At 37.9% G+C, this 21,937-nt stretch overlaps 1 protein-coding gene across 1 annotated transcript in view; it reads right to left on the reverse strand.

Moving 5' to 3' along the window:
* Positions 1–1,358: 1,358 nt before the first annotated feature.
* Positions 1,359–21,937, reverse strand: part of RAD54B (RAD54 homolog B) — a 65,695-nt gene continuing 45,116 nt past the window's right edge. The window contains exons 6-15 of the mRNA XM_068396175.1: positions 19,273–19,435; positions 18,373–18,598; positions 13,902–14,109; positions 13,222–13,361; positions 12,336–12,626; positions 10,770–10,945; positions 8,203–8,464; positions 6,779–6,845; positions 5,942–6,142; positions 1,359–1,611 (exon numbers count right to left, since the gene is read on the reverse strand). Of these exons, the coding sequence (XP_068252276.1) occupies positions 1,385–1,611; positions 5,942–6,142; positions 6,779–6,845; positions 8,203–8,464; positions 10,770–10,945; positions 12,336–12,626; positions 13,222–13,361; positions 13,902–14,109; positions 18,373–18,598; positions 19,273–19,435 (1,961 nt within the window). The 3' untranslated portion in view covers positions 1,359–1,384. The remainder of the gene's footprint in view (positions 1,612–5,941; positions 6,143–6,778; positions 6,846–8,202; positions 8,465–10,769; positions 10,946–12,335; positions 12,627–13,221; positions 13,362–13,901; positions 14,110–18,372; positions 18,599–19,272; positions 19,436–21,937) is intronic.

A 21,937-nucleotide genomic window follows, 5' to 3' on the forward strand; every position in this document is an offset into this window, starting at 1 on the left:
ACCATATACAGGGTGACGAACAGGCTCTTTAACAGCCAGCCTAAAACGTTAAAGAATTAAACTCTACCTATTAGCATAATTCTAATTGTTACCAAGAACACAATTTGCATGCAAAAAAGATGTTCGTGATTGATGACTTTCTCAATCATTCTCTCACTTTGGTTTTCATTGTTTTCTGGTGCCAGCATTTAGAGTCAAAGGAAACTCCAAAAACCCTCTGAAATAAATGTGGATGGTGAAGAGAGGTCAGTGCATGTGGCTTTCCATTCCCAAACTGCATCAAAATGCAAGGAAAATGTTTCAAGATTAGGATGTTTGATGATAGTTAGGATGGACTGTGAACCCAGTGACAGTCTAAGGAAAGAGAGAGCACTAACTGTTGTAACATGGAGAACAAATTAATTTTAACTGGTTTCTGAACATTGGTTGGGCTTTTAGCCACTGCTATCACAACATGTACCAAATATTCAGAGGTTGTACATCATGTGGCACAATGCAGGATTACCACAGTGGAGCCCTATTCTTGTTCAAGATCTTTCGAACTCTGTAAGTTTGCAGTATTTCTGAAAATTATCCAATCTTCTGTTCTTTTGGGCCTTTCAAAGTATTTTACTTAAAAGCTGTAAACTGATTTCAAACTTTTGCACCTTCAAAGAAGGAAAATATAGTCATAAAAAAATATACCATGAAAATATGCTCAGTACTCCAGTGCTTGGCAAAAAGTGTCCTTAAAAGGAGTTAGCTAAATGTAGATAAGCCTGTACTCTGTACGTCTGAGAAATAAAGTTTGTTTATTTTCCCAAGTAAAAGCAATAGGTGAATTTCAGAATACTTTGACAGAGTATCAAGCTGTGGTCTCAGATATTGGACCTCAGTGGCTATTGCTCTAAGTTTCATTAAATTGTAAATTCAAGGGAACAAACACCCACTCTGTTAAAAAGCCACAGTTATACAGATACATAACTTTTCGTTGTCAAAACAAAAATCCAACCAGAGTCCTGTTAACAGCATATACGTGTATACAGCATTGCCTAATCTTATCAAATTTGGCTGAAGAGTTGCCAGCTTTACAAGCATTAAATCATTATGATGAAATGAAAACTATAAAACAAAGTTTTATACATAAGAATGTGCATAAAAACAATCTTACTAATTATGATATCAAAGGAACAGAAGACTGGAAAGCAAAGTTAGTTTTAAAAATCTGTATTATAATTATAGTATGATTAACTTAGTAATAACTGGAACTTTGTATAAACACCAGGAATCACATTTACGCAGAAACCTTGTCAGAAATACACAAAACAGAACTTGGCAAAAAGAGCAAAAACTAACTGTTTACTGTACCTATGAGGAGGAGGATGTAAGTGGTAGGGAAAGACATCTAAGTTTTATTAGGTGGGGGAAGTGGATTGGTTACATTATGGAAAATGAAGGAAACATTCCCTTTTATCCTTTCAAGGAAAGGATCAGCTAGAGTCTGATGTTGCCCAGAGAAATGTTTCCATTGCATCAACTGTGACATGGAGAGTGGTTTCTTTGAATTGGGCTTCCCATGGTTTTGTCCAAGCTGGCAACTTCTAGACACAGAAGGCTTTTCTGAAGAAGGATCTGAAAAAAATGATGCAGTAGACTAATCAGAGAAAACTAAGACGGCAAATTTCAGTCCGAATCAATAAGCCAGTTGGTGATAACAAATGAGAGAAAATAGAACAGCATATATAATCCTTCCATGTCAATGAAAACCAAACACATGTATTCACAGTAAGAGGGGAAAGGCTGTTTCTTGCTCATTGACTGAGTTTATCAAAATCACCATATGCTAGCATAAAGACAAATCCTTTTACAAATGGATAGGATATATCTTATCTGACAATTTCCTTTCTCCTGTCTTCCTAATTCTGTGACATTTGGGCTGCTCCCATTCTTAAAGTAAATCTGAATCTGGAAGGATGTTACAGCAAAATTCATGCTAGCTTCTATTTCCTCCCAGAGGAGTCATTCCAACCAGCTAAGAATAGTTTGAATAGCTACTTCATTGACTCAGCACACTAGAGCTGGATCTCTAGGGCACTTTTTACACTTTTGGAAAGCCCATAAAGGCTCATATATGCAAGACTTTCCTTTTGACTGACACATGATGCACATTTGCACTAGACCTGAAACAGACTTTACTGGCCAGAAGGAAATTTAGAAGAGATGCACTTCTTAAGTCCTTACAGATTCTGAGTTCCTAACTCCATAAATTAAACTATAATCAGATAAAACAATAGGGTTACAGCTTTGCAGCTGATCTGAAAGCCAGTAGAATAGCAAGCAACCCATCTGCATAATCCATACACAATTAATTGCTTCAAGACTCCTGTGGTTTCCTAAAGATGTCCCCAGTATGAATGGACAACGGAAGCTTGGTCAAAAATATCCAGTCTCATTGGTATATCTAATGAAGGTCATTATTAAAAGTTCATACGTGGTGAAGGCTGTATGATATTGTTTGGCTCCTCTTTAGTTCATCTTTTGAATCATACTTGCTAGAAATGGAGGAGACAAATGAGTGAAAGTTCTTGGCTTTTTCTGTGTGCCAGCATCTATTCCCAGGAACCTGGAATCTGATTCCCCAGTGAAGTAATTTGACAGCTTTTTGTTCTTAGGAAAGGCAAAGAGACCAGCTGGTGGCAGTTGCACTCTGGGGTGATCAAACTGAAGACCATGACTCACAAAAATTTGACTAGGGAACTGATGAGCCAGTTTGTCCTCTGCTCTTTAGGAAATCAAACCTTCACCTCACTCTACCATTTCCACCACTTAAGTCTAAGAATGACCTTCAGGTTTTTCACTGATTTACTGCCAAAAAGGTTCTGTTCACTGGGACCAAGATATAATTACCCTTGAGGAAGTCCTGGTTACATTCACTGCCCTGAGATCCAAGAGACCAATGCTGTGGTTGAATTGATGGAACCAATACGTGTTCAAAGCATAGGATAAGCAGTCAAGAGTCAAGTCCATGGGACCTGATGAGGTGCATCCATGGGTCCTGAGGGAACTGGCGGATGAAGTTGCTAAGCCGCCATCCATCATTTTTGAGAAGTCATGGCAGTCTGGTGAAGTTCCCACTGACTGGAAAAGGGAAAACATAACCCCCATCTTCAAGAAGGGGAAAAAGGAAGACCCAGGGAACTACAGGCCAGTCGGTCTCACCTCTGTGCCTGGCAAGATCATGGAGCAGATCCTCCTGGAAACTATACTGAGGCACACGGAAATCAAGGAGGTGATTGGTGACAGCCAACATGGCTTCACTAAGGGCAAATCATGCCTGACAAACTCGGTGGCGTTCTATGACGGGGTTACAGTGCTGGTGGATAGGAGAAGAGCAACTGACGTCATCTACCTGGACTTGTGCAAAGCATTGACACTGTCCCACACGACATCCTTGTCTCTAAATTGGAGAGTCATGGACTTGACAGATGGACCACTCAGTGGATAATGAATTGGTTGGATGGTCGCATTCAAAGCATTACGATCAATGGCTCGATGTCCAAGTGGACACCAGTGACGAGTGGCGTTCCTCAGGGGTCGGTATTGGGACTGGTCCTGTTTAACATCTTCGTCAGTGACATGGACAGTGGGATTGAGTGCACCCTCAGCAAGTTTGCTGGCGACACCAAGCTGTGTGGTGCGATTGACACATTGGAGGGAAGGGATGCCATCCAGAGGGACCTTGACAGGCTTGAGAGCTGGGCCTGTGTGAACCACATGAAGTTCAACAAGGCCAACTGCAAGGTCCTGCATGTGGGTCGGGGCAACCGCAAGCACAGATACAGGCTGGGTGGAGAATGGATTGAGAGCAGCCCTGAGGAGAAGGACTTGTGGGTGATGGTTGACAAGAAGCTCAACATGAGCCAGCAGTGTGTGTTGGCAGCCCAGAAAACCAACTGTATCCTGGGCTGCATCAAAAGCAGTGTGGCCAGCACGTTGAGGGAGGTGATTCTGCCCCTCTACTCCACTCTCCTGAGAACCCACCTGGAGTACTGCATCCAGCTCTGGGGTCCCCAACGTAAGAAGGACATGGAGCTGTTGAAGCGAGTCCAGAGGAGGGCCACGAAGATGATCAGAGGGCTTGAGCACCTCTCCTATGAAGACAGGCTGAGAGAACTGGGGCTGTTCAGCCTGGAGAAGAGAAGGTTCCAGGGGGACCTTCTAGCAGCCTTCAGTACCTAAAGGGGGCCTCCAGGAAAGCTGAAGAGGGACTTTTTACAAGGGCATGTAGCGACAGGATGAGGGGTAATGGTTTTAAACTGAAAGAGGTTAGATTTAGATCAGATATTAGGAAGAAATTCTTTCCTGTGAGGGTGGTGAGACACTGGAACAGGTTGCCCAGAGAAGCTGTGGATGCCCCCTCCCTTGGCACTGTTCAAGGCCAGGTTGGATGAGGCTTTGAGCAACACGGTCTAGTGGAAAAGTGTCCCTGCCCGTGGCAGGGGGGTTGGAACTAGATGATCTTTAAGGTCCCTTCCAACCCAAACCATTCTATGATTCTATAAGAGCATTAAGAGAATTGTATAATGCTAAATAAAGTTATATGCATCAGTGTTGATCACTAATATTATAAAATTTCTCTGGATTTCTGCAGTCCAGGAGCTCTGCCTGCCTCACTGCACACCAGTGAGAAAATCTGGCTAACATTTACTCTAAAGGTGCCTTTTCCACACAGATCCTGTAATAGCACCTAAGTGGAGGCTGGCATATTTTAGAATGTCACTTACTCATGCAAAAACAGAAGGTCTAATTTTTCAATCATTAAAGAAAGATACAAAGACAATGAAATCAATATGTGGAGCAAAAATAAAGGAGAAAGTCAAATTCTTATGGCTACAGGAGCACTGCGCTTTAACTAACCAAGTCCTCCCCATTTTGGGTAGAATGAGATGAGAAAGGTATACAGCTCTAGCTTACTACCCGGAGACATGCAAACCGTCAAGCAAAATATTCTCATTGGGTCTGTATTACTTAATTTCTTGCTCATGGCTGTTGAAAACACACACTCTTGTAGCCATTTCTTTGACTCTTTTTATTGTGGTATCTGTATGCATTTAGAAGATACCAGTATTTGTAACTCATTATCACATCTGTGAATACTGTATATGGCCATTTCATGCCCAAAGGGAAGAAACATACCAGGGCAATAGACACTTTTTCCTTTAAGAAACTAGACGAGCTATAAAAATTAAAATGTATGGGATGTAAACATAACTTATAATAATTTTTTTTGGTGCAGCCCTGCTCCTAACTTAAACCTATATACCTGTATGCAGCAAGGTATTAAAACTATCTTGATATGCCAAAAGAACAAGAGACAGGTTCCTGCGGAAAGGCTAGATGCGAATATTTGCAACTTGGGTTTACAACTGCCAGGGGGTCTTCCAGTATTTCTCAAAAACCTATTTTAATCATCCTGCATCAGCTATAGATAATAACTGTGAAATAAAGGGTTATATTCAGAGATTTGTCGTATCATTATCAAGATCTTCATCTGGTACTGGCTGGTATAACTGTCCTCAGATAAACAGCTTTTGAACTGACCCTTACCATTGAACTGACCAGCTACTCATTACTGTCCTTGAATATTTAGAAACAAAACACCATATAATGTCATTTGGTTGTAACGAACCACCAGTTGAGCTGGCCATAGCTAATTCAAGCAATTAAGAGGCATGAGACATGAATTGGTTGTTACTTCAAGGAATGAGTCTTTCCTCTTCTTCATCTTGTGTAGGGCTCCAACGGATTAGAAAAACCAGCCAGTATCTGGAAGGTCCCATAATGAACCTCATTACTTCAATCTTATTTTACTGAGCATCAGACTTTTCTCCAGTGACAGACCATATATTCAGAATGGATGTACTTCCGAGGCCTCGGACAGAGATAATGAAAAAAAACTCACTTTGACAGTCTTTCATTCCCATACAGTCGCACTCAAGCAAGTCATGGGTAACACAGCTGGAATCTTCATGAAGTGTAAAGAGATTTCTAAGCTCCTCAATGGAAAAATGAATGTGTTCGGAAGTCTTGGAAAGGTCTACAACTGCCCCAGAAAGGTCTTGTTTGCTGATCTGTCTTTGATAAATCTTTTCTTCTATTGAACCTGCATTGGAAAAAAAAAATAGATACACTGGGATAATTTTTGAACAGTACTTGTCAAGAAGAAAAAAAAATCCATTTCTTGATAATAATCATAGAATGGCTGGGATTGGAAGGGACCTCTGGAGATCATCTAGTCCAAACCCCTGCCAAAGCAGGTTCACCTAGAGCATGTTGCACAGGGTCATGTCCAGGTGGGTTTTGAAGAAGACTCCACAGCCTCCCTGGGCAGCCTGTCCCAGTGCTCTGTCACCCTCAAAGTAAAGAAGTTTTTCCTCATATTGAGATGGAACTTCCCATGTTTCAGTTTGTGTCCATTGCCCCTTGTCCTGTCCCTGGGCACCACTGAAAAGAGTCTGGCCCCATCCTCTTGACACTCGCCCCTAAGGTATTTGTAAGCATTGATAAGATCCCTCTCAGTGTTCACAGGAAATGCTAAACCACTATTTTCAGCTATTCAAGCAAAAGATAAGCAAAGGGAAACGAATCAATGTGATGTCTCTATTTTAACTGAATTCAGAACAAATTATATATATTTTTAAAGAAAGAATGGTTTCCAAAAACACTGCTACCCCTTCTTTTATGAACAAAATTTCAATAGCTATCTCACTCTAGCGTATGTTTGAGCACCATCTCTGACCTGTGGTTAGCAGTCTGTAGATATATACAGTGTGTTTCTGACCATCTCTCCACACTCTGGCCATTGCCTGAAAGCAAAAAGAATGGAAAGCATTAACAGCCTTCTATATAACAGTATTTCAACTAAAACTTGTAGCCTCCCCTGATCAAATCAGCAGTTCTGCTAGCTCATTCAAAAAGATGTTGTCCAAAGAAAGCATTCCTCAATAACTGTCTTTGACTGGTTTTATAAAAGTCTTCTGGTATTAACCGTAAATAATTTTGAAAACATAATTTACTTTCTGCCATTTATGTTCCCCTTTCCTTCTGTGTAGTACTGTAGGAAGGTAGGGGTTTCACCTCTTTCCTGCCAGAAATCCCCTCTTCATATTTGTTTTCCAAGCATTAGCAGCTGTTTAATATTTCAGGAATACTCGTAATTCTCCACCATTTCCAAATGTTTTTTGCCGCTTTAAAAATGACATTCCAATTTCTTTTAAAATTGCAAAATTATTGTTTCATGCACACGTTAGTTCTTAAACAAGCAAAACGTAACTGAGTACTGTTATATGCTTTTTGTCAAAAATGTACGGGTTACACCTACATATACAATGTGTATATACAACGTGTACATATACAAGTATACACGACATGGCTTGTGGTCTTTGCCAGCCTGTAGCAATTTTGACTGATTTAGCAGACTGTGTTTCAAGCAACAAGACAAGTGACCACAGGAGGGTACTAATTCACACTTGGAACAGGAGCAGGGCCAAGAATCAGAGCTTATTTCAGGTATTAAGCACACAGAATTACTCTACAATAAAAAGTTTCTTACTGAGTTTATAAAAAGATTTTTTTTGAATTGTTTTCTTAAGGACTATTTTAACTGAACACTCTTATGCCAGCTAAATAATCCCTGGAGGCCAACAGTACCATTACAGGAATAGCACAGCACTGCCTTTTTTTCTTTCTTTTAGCATCACTGACACATGATTTTCTCATTCTCTTAACTCTGATCAGAACCTCTCCCTTTTTCTCAGGTATCGCAAAACAACAGCAACATTTGCTACACAGTCTAATCATAAGTTTCTTTTCTTTTTAGAAACACAGCAACTTTCCACTTGAAAAGAGGTCAGGAGATAAAGGTGATACAGGACTCAGTCCTCCAAGGAAACCAGAATTTACTCTTCATTTTTTACTGCAAGGGAGCTTCTAATGATACCTATATATAGAATATGACAGAGAAATGTTTCTTCTTTTCTTCTCAGATACAGTTTTCCTCCAGTAAACAGGAAGCAACAAGACATGTAAAGCCAGTAACAGACTTGTCCAGATGCAATGTGATAATCGGGTAGCAGTAAGACATGCAAAGCCAAGCATTTCAAAATCAATCAAGAACTCATTTGATGCCCCTCCCAACCCACATGTACACAGTTGTTATCAGACCTGAATATCCGTAGCTGGATTCCAGTCGATATCATACAGGATCAAATGAGATGCGCCAACCAGATTCAGTCCTACTCCACCAGCCTTTGAACTCAGCAAAAAGATAAAAGCTGGACTGAATTTACTATTAAAAGTATCAACAATCTGCTGCCTCTGGGAGACAGGAGTATGTCCATCAAGTCTAGTATAAGAGTATCCATAATGTTTGCATGTCTCTTGTAATATGTTTAATGTCTGAGTGTAATTGGATACCAGTACGACTCTGTCAAACAGTAAAACAAAGTTATCTTATCATCTTAGACCTTGGTAAAGTTAAAGTCCAATAACAAATTACTGAAGACATTTAAGAAAATAAAATCACAAGTCAAGCAAAAATTACACATCAACCTGTGGTTATTCATATTTCCTAAGAAATAAATTCCTATTAATTTGAAGCACATACTAGATTTGGATGCATTATACCCACAGTCAAGCATTCAAATGTTAAATAATGAATGTTTTCCTTCGCAACGGAATTTGGCTTAATGCACAGATTGCAGGGATCCACAACCAACCAGAAAGACAGAGGTTTTTTTGAAAAATCTCTATTTATACAAAATAGCTGTTGTTAAGGCAGCATTTGCTGTGCTGTAGCAGCTAATAAATAATACATATGGCTGCACTTACTGAAAAAGCTCCTATGAATGTCTATAGACAACCTCAGAAAATTCTAATAAACAAAACCATGAAAGGAAAATCGGAAAGCAATAAACCTTTCCTACATTTTATGACTAAAAAGAACTGGGATGAAGGATAGTGAAAGATATCACAAACAACATAGTCTGGATTTTTTTTTAAGCAAAATCAGTCTCCTGATCCCTTACACTAATGACCCATACTGTGTCAGTGTTTTTTCTCTGAAATTTTGACTAAATAAGTTTCAGAGTTCTGCAAATCTAGAATTTCTATCCTCCAAGATATTGAGGATGATTATACTGAGGGGACAAAGAAAGTTCTTCTGAATCTCAGCCGTAAGTAAAATAATAAGCACAGTTAGGGCATTTTCTTCTAAATCTTGTTTGGAGGTCTATTATAATCTATGCTAAATGTACAAAATTCCATCAAAGGTGCTCCATTTTAAAAAATAATTTCTGATTAAAAACAAGTACTGAAGAACGAGACAAATAATTTCAGAGAAAATCTAGTAAATTAACATTTTTAAATTGTTTTAAAGTATTTTTATTATTACAGTTGACTCTACAATCGAACTATATCCAAGACTTGTTTGTAAAGACTTTGCAAGATTGATTTTTTTTTTGTCAATCAGCCCCAAATTCACACCTTTGTTTTTACTCAACAATAGAATATATGCTTTATAGGAGGACTGGAACTGAGTCTGTATATAGCAAAAACTATTTAGAACTAATGTGAGCAGAGAAACAAAAGAAAAAGAAACATGATCAGCACTGAAAGCAACAAAACTTTTAAAGATAGTATATAGCAAAAACTATTTAGAACTAATGTGAGCAGAGAAACAAAAGAAAAAGAAACATGATCAGCACTGAAAGCAACAAAACTTTTAAAGATGTATAATAATGCTTCAAGACCAGCTGTAACTCAGCAGCTCCTATAGCACTGATATAGGGAAAGGTGTTTTCTCCTGATACCCCTGTTTCTTTTGACCTATAAGAAATAAAGCCAGTACATTTAGTTATTTAGCTGTCGCTAGTTTCAATGGATGTTAGGCATATAAACTCCAACAATATGCTCAGCTTTCTGATTTTTAAAGAGAGAGCATCAGGAAGAAACAAATTCCATTGCATCAGTGCCAAGAGATCTGCTGTTACTTCCCGCTACTGAATTATGGCATGTCCTATTTAAGCATCAATGTAAATAAAAGTTAAAAGCTAAATACTTTTGGAATAGCTGGGCTTTAAGGCATGAATACATAAAAAAGTTATCATGGGACACAAGGTCATGTGAGATTGCCATGAATCAGCAATTGCACAGTAACTAACCATGTGCATCCTATTACCCCATGATAAACAGAGGTTTTCCTACATGTCAGTGGCATTTGCCACAGGGGAAATAAGCAGCTGCTGTGCAAGTTCATCTGTTGAGACTGGTTCCCCTGAACAGAAAAGGCAGCAAGCACTGAGCAGTTAAATGAGATTAAAGAGGAAAGAACTTATAATCTAGTAATTAAAAGTACTTTAGTGCAATTTAAAGTATTTAATATACAAATACATCTCCTCAAGGAGATACAAAGCATTGGAAAGTCTTTGCAAGTAAAGATAATACAGGGGCTGTAGCAAACTCTATCTTACTTGCTGGAACTGAGTATGAAAAATAAAAGTATCTTTGTCTTGAAAAATACGAAGAGCAACTTTGAAAATGTCAGCTGTAAATCCTAGTTTAGTAATTTAGCAAGGAAGAGGTAGGAGTACAATGCATAAGTATGCTTGGCACCTCTGCAAACAGCTGCAATGTCTTTATTTTGAATATTACATCCCCATGCATTTGAAAAGCTAAACAATATCCAGCAGGTCACTCCCATTCTCTCTCTTTTACCTTTCTTTCATACTTGCCTTTCGGAAGAGTTGAGCTCATGGATTGCTGCTAACAAGTTCACCAGCACCTGCAATTTTCCTGAATCAGTTTCAGAGAAAGTGTCCGAAGTATAATCTTGTGGAAAGACATCTATTACACCTTCGTAGAGACTGGACTCATCATGTTCACCAGACATAGGATCACAGTTTTTTTCCTATTGAAAATAAAAGGATTCAAGTCTCGTATCGCCTCTAACAAGTTTGGGTTTTTTTTTTTTAAACTTTGCTATATTTTTATTACAGAGACAAAAGGAAGCATTGAAGGTTGCCACAAAGTACTATATGATATGAGCCCGACAACCTCCCAATACTGGATTAAAAGCACAGTTTTAAAATACTGAGAGTGCTTATTTTGGTTTACACCCTATAATGTAAGATGATGTTTGCAGCTGAGTAGAAAGTTGAAATACTTAAAACTGAAAAACGTGGTTTACTTCTACTTCTCTACTTAAACCACACTGATGTACATCCACAGCAAAGCCATACCCAAAAGTTGGGAAAAAAAAATCAATACTCTGCTTATTCTTTCTAAATCACATGATACCTTATTGTGGAACTCCCCACAATAGGTATCACTTTTTTAGGAAGATGTTGTCATTAAGATTCAGTTATGCAACTGGAAATGAAGAAAAGCTAACAAGTAAAACCAATACATTGAAGAAATACAGGTAATATTTTGCTGTAATTTAAAAATCAATGTTTCACAGGGAGGAAAAAGCCAAACTAATCAAACCCCAAAACCACAACGGTAATAAATGACTTGCACATACAGTCCTTTCCATCCCCATAGATTCTGAAGGATTACACTTTCATGTACAGAAAATTTCTAATGCTTATACTATGAAGTAAAGGCAATAAACTTTACTTGGCAGCGTTGGAAGTTACAGGGAGGTTCATGCTGTGGACATTCCTACAACTCATGAAGTATGTATTTTAAGAAAGATTTACATTTCCACCCACCTTACTTGGACTTTGAATAGTGGCCATAGAAGTTAGTATTACCAAGTTCTATCACATTATTTACCTATAGGAATGAGAACATTTCTATAGAAATAACAAGGTGTACAGTGTGATATGATCCCAAGAGAAGTGGAAATGGAGACATCTAGTACCACTGGCATCTTGAGCCTGCAGCTCCCAGTGTCACTGATCTTGAGAGAGTGAAATTATCATGTGGACACGGAGGTTTCAGAGGAACCAGCAGACAGAGTACACAGAATAACCTCTAGCTAAAAGCGTTCTTTGTAAAATTCACATTTATATGTATTTTTACAAATATTCAGAGAGAAGATCAAGAGGCAAAATACATGAAGAACAAGAAAATACCGTAAGACAATAGGAAACTGGTGAGATATCTTCCCTGACTACATTCAGATTTCCTAACATTTATGTTTTTGAAAGCAGATCTCCTAAAGCAAGTTGTATGTGAGAAGAGAGTATGGAAATGACCTTAAGTAACATGCATATTGACCATAACATAGTTCTAGTGACCTTTGCCTGCTGAAATGACTAATTGCAGGCACCCACCCCCATGCAAATAGATACCTTTATAGCTTTAAAGAGAAGACACGGATGATTGCAAAGCTTTTTCAAAGCTCCTATACATATTAAGTGAGGACTATTTTCTAGCCTGCCTTGTAGACAGGACGTAATAACTCGAGAACTAAGCAGTTTTCGATACAATTCAAGTTGCAGTGCTGTTGGTCGGCAGAAGATTATGCTCTCCTTTTTGGGGGGCAGAAATTTGTTTATAACCTCCTGTGTTCTCCTAAGGATAAAGAGTCCAGTGAGGCGTGTGAGTTCTGCTGCTCTTTTTTCTCCTAATTCCTTTTCCTCCTACAAGAACAAAGCACAAAATTAATGATCATCTTGCATTTCATCACAATAATTTTCTGTATGATTTTCATTAGGTAGTTAAAGAATATTTTAAACGTATGAAACCACTTTCTGGCATGGGACTGTAATGATCAATTTTTCTCCAATTAGTACCACTGCATTAGCTTAGTTCTAGGTCTGATTTCTAAAATCTTATACAAAGGAAGATAACGTCCCAAAAGATACCCAAGGCTTGAATTATATTCTAGAATTTTCTTGACTGATGCAATAAAATCATGCAGATTTTGCAGTACTGTGGAGAAACTAAGAATGAATAAAATATCATCGTATGGTAATTTGCATGGCATTTTTGGGAAAGTAAGGTGTTGGAAGAACAATTTTTGCCTGATAATTAATATGTAGCTGAAATGTCTTGATCTCAGCATGCATGTATCCCTCCAGCTCCCTTTGGAGAACAACTGATTTTGTTTCAAATAGGAAGGTGAAAAGCTTTTGCTACAAGCAGTCCTGAACTTTATTTTATTCCATAGGACACAAATTTCACAGTGCTGTCTATGAATTTTCTTCTATAACTGCATTTTTTTAAATAATATACCTTTGTTGCTGAAGGTTCTCTAGACCTGACAATTGGTTTCTCATATATCTTTCTATATGTGGATAAAGAACCAAGTATTCCTGGATTCACAAACTCTATTAATGTATAAAATTCTTGCAAGTCATTTTGGATTGGCGTACCTGGAAAGAGGAAAAAAAATAATTCTACATTTGGTAACTTTTTCTTGAAAAGGATAGAAGTACAATCGTTGAATGCAGGGTCTAATGTTGAGAATGCATCCTGAAAACAGATGTTTTGTTTCAATGTAAATTACTCAGAATACTGAATTAATCTAGAACTTTATCATGATTAATAAACTACTGTCCCCCTAACTAAACAGACTGCACATCTAGTAGTTTTGATAAAGGAATTTAAAAAGTCAAGTTCCAAATCAATTTTATTAAATAACTACAAAGGAATACAATGAGTGTATGTAAACAGAGTCCTGATTCCCTTACAGAAGTTCCCAGGCTCCCTGCCTGTACCTGAAGTTAGACAAATTTTGCATATTTTAAAAAAAAAAAATGGAAACTATTTTTACAAGACCCCAGATTTGTGCATTTAATACCCATTGCCAAAATTTATACTGTGCTCCTGCCATACTTACAATAGCTTTTTCCTTTACCCCAACCTAGTACTATTAGCGTAGCTAAATATTAAAATTAGCTATAGATACTAACCAGTAAGGATAATTCTCCTCTCACAAGACAGACTAGTGAGGGCTGTAGTTGTCTTAATAGAGCTATTTTTCAGACGATGTCCTTCATCACAGATTAGGAGGTTAAATTCTATAGCCTGAATTTGATCCAAAGATCGCAGTAGCATCTCGTAACTGATTATCAAAACTGAATAAAGTGGAGAACCGATGAATTCTTCTACTTTGTGGTCCTGCAGGTATAAAGGAAAATATATCATACAACTATTTCTTTTGAGATCACTCACCATATTCCTTAAACATCCAGTGTCTACAGAAATTTTTGTAGTGTGACACAAGACATTTACTATCTCCTCCATAAGTTTGGATTATTGATTCTTTCCTAATTTGCAGAAGAAATATGGGATCTGATACAGCAATTTAAGAGTTTTACCACCTCATTAAAAGAAAATTTATAATTCCTTTAGGCCTTCAAATCCTTTGAGACACATTACCATGAAGGTGAAAAGCACATGCTCCCTGTAACAGCTTTCCAGTCCTGGCATTTAGGTAAGCTTCAAATGAATAATTAAAGCCAAGATAATGAAGGGGCATAAGTAGCTACCTGTACATTCACTTTGGGATCTCAAGCTGCAGGGGTGCAGTAATGTGGTCCAGTAGGAAGTTACCACATTCCACCAACCTAAAATTCTTCTTGTAGTTTTGAACTGAATATGGTATTAACTTTGTTATAAACCCTTAACATTGATGGGCTGGCCAACAGGTAAGGGCATCCCAAAACTGGCCCCAGAAACCATGTCTGTCTATTGGTAAATAAACGCAAATTATTTCTAAACCCTATTTCTAAACAGCGCTCACTAACTAAGCAGGCTAGGGGCCCAGCTGACAAGCTGAAGAACCTCTTTAATTGTGAAAGCAAATCTAGCCAGAGCCTCAGAAGGTATTTTTATTTCCAAACAAGATCAGTTACCAAACACAGACAACTAAGTCTGGAGCCAGATGGTGTAATACACTGTAAAAGCAGCACCAGTTAATTATCACAACATTTAGAACCTTCTAGCAGGTGATTCAGATGAATCTATGGGCCAAATCTGGCACATTAATCTCACAAAGTACCTTGTGGTAGAACAGTCCCCACATGCTGCTCACAAAGAGGCCCAGCATGTGTCGGAGGAAGCAAGGAGCAGTGACGAGCAGGTAACAAGGGCATGCACTGATTTCTCCAGGTGTTTGGACAGGACCTGAGCATTCCTGTTGTTTCCAGAACTGTAGCTAACTGCTAGTTTTCTGGCCAGTATTTTTACTGCCAGTTTCAAAACAGGAGCAGAAAATTTCCCAACACAGGAACAGAGACGCAGAGAAGCCCTATAGGCAATACCCAACGTTGTCCCTTCCCAGTATTCAGGCTCCATGTTGCAGCCCTGCAGACAGACACAATGCCTCTCTGACCTTCTCCTGGGATAGTCAAGCATCAGATGCCCAGGGTTCAGAAATCACTTTGTTTTCCTACACTTTCTGGGTGTGAGCTGAAACTACAGGGAAAGTGGTGAGGGCACTGAGGAACTGACTCCAACGTCCCTCCCCTGGTAAATCATCAACTCTTCTGGACCCCTTAAAAAAAGCAGGAGAGTCCTGACATATTATAATCCCCCTGCAGTCAAATATAATATATTCACTGCTGTACATAATAACAGCAGTGGATGATGGACTAAAATTAAAATAAATTTACAAGCTAATTTCAAGTAATTAATTTATCCTTTTAACTGGCTGCAAGATACGGATGTACTACAGCCTCCATTTTCACAATTACCCAAAGTGACTTGACAGGTTTAAGCGAGTTGCTTGGAGTTACATATGGAGAAATTGTCAATCAATATTAGAGCTTCATAATGTCTCAGACTTACTCTTTGAACAGACCATTCTTTGCACTAGTCCAAATCCCATATAGCTGGTGAAGTGTAAATTAAAAAATGCTGAATCATGAAGCAATGTAAACCTTGAATTAATTAATTCTCCAGATATTTTGACTTAAAAATCAAACAAAACAACCCCAGTAGAAGCGATACTCTGCAAACAGATTAAAGGAGTTATGCTCTCAAACACATCTCAACTACTGATAATATGGATTAACGAGACGTAAATGCAACTTTTGTGGGGACGCCTTGATTTTAAAAGCAATGTCCTCTACATTACATCTGCATTTTAACATAAGTAAACTGAAATCACATTGTAAAAGCAGATAATGTCCTTGTTTTTTGAAGAGTCTGCTACTGAAGGGTTAGGATCAGTTTGCGGTGTTTCAGCGTGAAAGTGAGCAAAACGTGCCTAACACATTTTTAAAAGTCTGCCAGCTCTTTGAATGCATTCCTTATGGGCAAGAATAGAAAAAAACCTTTGAGACAAGCTCTTCCTTTTAAGTTATACTGGAGAAATAACAGTATGGTAATTGGTGTTTTTCCAAAGAAGACAGACAGTAAATTATTTCGAAATACCTCATTATACCCCAGGCAAGTCATATTGTGTCTTCCTTTTGCATGACAATGTATTCCTTGCTGTTTGGGAACAGCGTCTTAAAAGCTGCTGAGTGTCCTCAATCCAAATGGCTCCAATGAGATGAGTAAGAATATTAAAGATATTTAAATTAAAAGAAAATGAAAGCTACTGTCATTTTGGGTCATAGTAACTGTCAGCAAATTCAGGTTTTCTCCTCCCAGGATTATTCATAAGAACTGCAAGAAGACACTCAATTATTTCTAACTAACTTTCCAGGTAAAAATGTTGCCATATTATATTTTGCCTTGTATTCACTTCTTTTAGAAACTTCCATATTTCTCATCCTAACCTGTATTACAATACAGTTCCTGACAAGTCAGTTTACTTCATCTCCACATCTTGAAATGAGCTACTAAGAAAAGCAAATGATTCAAAGAGCACCTATTACTCAAACAGACATGTGGATTGTCCTCAGTGGAAGATGAGTAGGTTCAGTAATTTCAAGGGTTTGACAATAATGGGTGGAATTCAAAGAAATAATTATTGTCACAAAATTTTGTATGCTCTACGAAAGAGTTTAAAAACAGTTTGAAAACTTCCATTTCATCTGAAATATTCACTCTTCCATACAGGCAATAAGGATAATGCAAGAAACTAAAAGTAATTCTGGTTGATGTAAGAATTGGGTCATCTTTAGAATGAAGTACTGTTTGTTTCTCCACTCTACTTGTATGGAACTATTAGATAAAAAAATAACTTTGGAAAATAAATATCTGTATCTTTGTTGCAAGCACCAATGCAGATACTATAAGTTCTCCACTTCCTCCCACTGGCACAATTCAAATATAGAGGAGCAAGGAAAAAGTAGAGGTACACCAGATTTCTGAATGTACATGCAGAAACCACAGTTTGATAAACAACTTCTCTTTCCTTTCTGCTATGAATGCCCACTCCATACGGACATGGGGACCAGAAGTCTTAGAAAAAGAAATACTGGATGGTAAATTATAAAAAACAGAGCTTGAATCTGAAAGCTTCAGAAGCGTTAACGAAGGCACGAGCAAGTCTCTGTTCACAGCTTCACGAATGCCAGTCCTGAGGGGACCCAACCCTCTGACTGAGATATTGAGCAATAAAGGTCGTCAATAAAGGTCGCTGAAGCACAGAGTCTGTGCTAGAACTTTCAGTCTTTGCCGTAAAGGACAGAGAGAGTTTTGTGTTTCAAAAACAAAGGCAAGGTCCTAAAGGTATACCAAGGAGATTAAAAGATGAGATACTTCCTCAGGACATGGGAACCACTCGGGCCCTACAGGAACTTGGGAGTGTCATTACCAGTGGGAACAGCTCCATTATAGGAGAAACAGGGTTCAGCATCATCCTGCTCCTTTATTACGATTTGCACTTGTCTGCATTATTCTAGAGATGAGAGGTATTCACATTATCTAATACTGAGACTCTAGGATTGGTAACTCATGAGACTTTAAATCTTCCCTACAGAAAACTAATTCTTGACAGTTACAGTAAAGGGGATAACCTTCTGAAGTAACCTGAAACAGACAGCTGAAACAAAGAGGAAAAAGTTTTCAGTACAGAACAAAAGCAACTACCACAGAAACGGAGTACAAGTCAGTCAAGGTAGATGCTCTGGTACATAAAGCAGGGAAGGTGTGCACTTTGATAGACAACAGAAAGCTCTGCCTTAAACTGAAGAGACACACGGAGGAGCATGTCACCTTTTACATCTTCAAAGGTGAAGCCTGAGGAAATAAGTCAGACATATGCTACACAGGCAGGCAAGCTTGAGTTATGACCTGGTTACTGACAGCTAAATGCCCATATGGACAATTACCTGAAGAAGAAATAAAGTATTACAAATGAGTATTAATAGAGAATTACTAGTTTTGGTCTCTGGTTAAAAAAAAAAGAAACAAGAGGAAAAAAACCCACAAGTCCTATATTCTGAGCCAAATATGACCTAATCCCCTTTCGGAAATAAATCTTACCTGATCAACTGTAAAGACTTTGATCCTTTCACTTCCCAACCATTTCTGAAATTCTTTCTTCCAGTTTTTTACCAGACTCCCAGGGGTGACAATTAGTGCTTGCTTTAGCACAGGTTTGCACCCATAGACTCCTTGACGCAGAAGAGTCCAGACAAGTGCAATACATTGCAATGTTTTTCCTAAGCCCATTTCATCAGCAAGAATAGCTCCAAATCTGCCACTAACTCTGTAAGATATAATTAGGCAGTGGTAACATTTAAAAAGACATATCTATAATTATTTACAACTGGTTTAGGGAATTGCTTCTTGTGGTTGTTTTCTTAAGTATAAAGAACCTATTTATACTTATTATGCTCTACTGTACCTTTGTATTCAGTTATATAAGAAGACCTTAGAGTGAAATTCCTCGTTTTCTAGATTAATGCATTAGTCCGCCAAAACCAAATAGTTTAAATCTGCTTTTAGAATTAAAATGATTATGAGAAAACACTTTTGAAAATAGTACTGTATTTTTTTCAACACGTTGGTATAACAGCTTCTTTATTCTAAATGCCTGAATTATAGCTTATATGAATAATTATGAATTATATGAATTATAAATCGCAGAAAGCAGTGTTCTTTTGCATGGGTTAGATTGCATCTGTGTTCACAGGACTTGGTATTTGCAGTAGAACTGACAGGCCTTTTGATGCACTAGGTCCTCACCACATCTGGCAAAGTCACAGCAAGCATGATGCTACATACAGGTCAGAAAAAAATTGTGCAACCTTTACTCGGGGAAAATTACTAACTAATTAATTGAACAATTGCTCAAATCTTCCCATTCAAATTGTCTGATTTCAAATATGGGCATGACAATACTACAGGTAATGAAAGCCAAAAGGATAATTATTGTCTTACCTCATTCCCATTACACATTCATATAGAAATATAATTCCTTCTTTCTGATGCGGTCGGAGATTATTTGCAATGTAAGGATCCACCACTACATCCACCATAGGTAAACCAGCCTTATTGAACGTCCACTGATGACTTGCATTTGGTCTTGGCATAACTAGAGAATCTTGAAGTGCAAAACATATGCAAGTATTGCACAAAAACAGTATTTTTAGCCTGTTAGCAAAGGGTATTACTTCTTTAACTCAGCTACAGAATAAAGTCAATGATCTAATGACTGCTAAAATAGTTTAATATATTGACCATTCTCAGACAGAAAATGCATTTACCAACAGAGCATCTAGATAGCCTTCTAAATAAAAAATCCTTTTACAGAGGTTTCCCAAATAGTTTGCACTTTTCTCAAAGGTGACAAACGCAGAGATCTGAGTATTTTTTTACAATGAGATGAAACTGCCTACCTAATAAATGTTGCACGATGAATTTGAATGCATAGAGTTAAATCAGAAGAAGTTCTAAAAGGCTTCTGAAAGGAAAGTTTAAGACAAAGAACATAAACAATGACCTACATGAAGTCTAGACACTACATTTCAAGGGGATATTCTTGTAGCTGCCTAGAAGGACTTCTCTGCCTGAGAAACAGAGATAAAAAGACAATGATTTGTTAAAAAAAAAAAAGAGGGAAGGACTTAGAGTGAGCTGACATAGTCTGCCACAGTGCATGAATTAGAGAAATTGAGAGGTTTGAAGACATACAAAGAGAGCAGGAAGCATTGGGCTACATCTGAATAACAGTTTTGCTTGCCATAATTTGTTTACAAACTCTAATGTCATAATTTTGCTCGACAATGTCCATACTGGGTTGCTTACATTGACTCTACCTACACAACTTCACTGAGAAGTATTGTCAGAGGACAGAATGAGAAAGCAATTTATAGCTGCTGGTATTTTTATGCCACTAGAATAGATCTATATTGATAATTTATTCATGGGAATAGGTTGGTTGAAGACTTCTATGATTCAGAGAGATTTTGTTTCCTACTGACAAAGGGCTGAGTTCTGACAGATTATATCAAATTGCATATCTATATATATAAGAGCCAGTGGTGAAAAAAAGATAGCATTTCTTACAAAATTTTGCAGCCTCAGACATGGAGAAGAAACAAGGCTTGGATGAGCAATGGACTAAAAGCTTAGAAATCATATGTGGAAGACATGGCTTTATGTCTTTGTCACTGCTCTGTTCTGCTGAGAGCAGAGATAAATGGCTTTCCATTTTGAAGAAGCTGCATTTTAATCAACTATAGTCATAGACCTCAACATGAAAACTTTTGAATGCTCCAATACCAAGGTCCTGGTCTTGTAAAGTATCTCCGTTACTTCTGAAAGAGGTTATGCAACAAGGTGTTAAATAAACTATGTGATTCTCCTGTGTAAGCAACTCTAATGACAGAGAGTCCAACCTATTGATGTGTTGAGGGCTCTCCATACCAGGCAGCTTAGGGAAATCTCATAGGAGGTACTCAAACTCACCAAAAGAGAAATCACAGGAGACTACTAGAATAAAAAGTAGCTTTTTAAGAGATGAGTGTAGAAACAGCAAAGAAGTTAATCTGAGTGTTGAATATATCAGCTCTTTGCCAGATTTTAGGTTAGAAAGCTAATGCAGTATCATCCTGCAACCACATGAAGGAACATTCTTAGATACAACATAATCAAGTTGAATTCAGACCAGAAGCTAGTGTTAATAAGGCTGCTCTACAAAAGGGCCAGTGATATCACTAATTACCACTTGATTAAGATTTCATTGTTTATTTACATAGCAGCCAGGTAGCAGCTTCAAAAAGTCCCATAGTGTCAGGATATGAAGTAAGACGTAGGATGGAGGTATAACTATAGTAAGAATGTAGAACAAACTTGTTTTTTTTTTAAATATGCATTGCTCTGCTTAGTGACATTTCTTTAAACTCATTTTTATCTTCCATCTGAAAGATAAAGCCATCAGCAGTATATAGCTCCTAAATTGTTTGTTATTGACAGAAAAAAGAGTACTTCTTGTTTAGATAAGCAATGCCACTTCCTGCAGCTATTAAATGTTTGCAGGATTCCTCTTAAACAACTGCTTAGCTGGCCGGTTTCTCTGCAATTTGTGAACTCTCATGGCTCTTCTGCACGTAGTACTTCTAGCACAACTTTTATCCAAAATGTATCTGCTTGAGTTTGGGCAGTGTATTACACTCGCTGGCTGTGAAGGATCAGGCACTGTCAGAAGCAATTCTTTGAATCTGGCTTAACTTCTCTATTACTGATCCTCCACTGTAATTACTGTGCTGCCATATTATGTCAGTGCTTCACTGACCCCAGTGGGAAGCTGGAACTCATCTAGAACTTCTAGCATGTGTCAGACCCTTTCTCTGATCAATAAACTCATTTTTCTTGGCAAAACTCTCAGAAATCACTCTAACTTGTTTCTACAGCCATCTATAACAACTATGAGAAAGTTTATGCAGTGCAGAGCATTTCACTTGTTAAAAACACACATGATAAAATCCTAACGTAGTACTGATAGAAACACTAGTACTGTATGTCAGAAATACTTTAGTAATACATTGCAGAACAAGAAAATTTTGGTTACACATTCAACTTTTTTTAGAGCCAGAGGATGCTT

Source organism: Nyctibius grandis, chromosome 3 (assembly GCF_013368605.1).
Source record: "Nyctibius grandis isolate bNycGra1 chromosome 3, bNycGra1.pri, whole genome shotgun sequence".
NCBI lineage: Eukaryota > Metazoa > Chordata > Aves > Nyctibiiformes > Nyctibiidae > Nyctibius > Nyctibius grandis.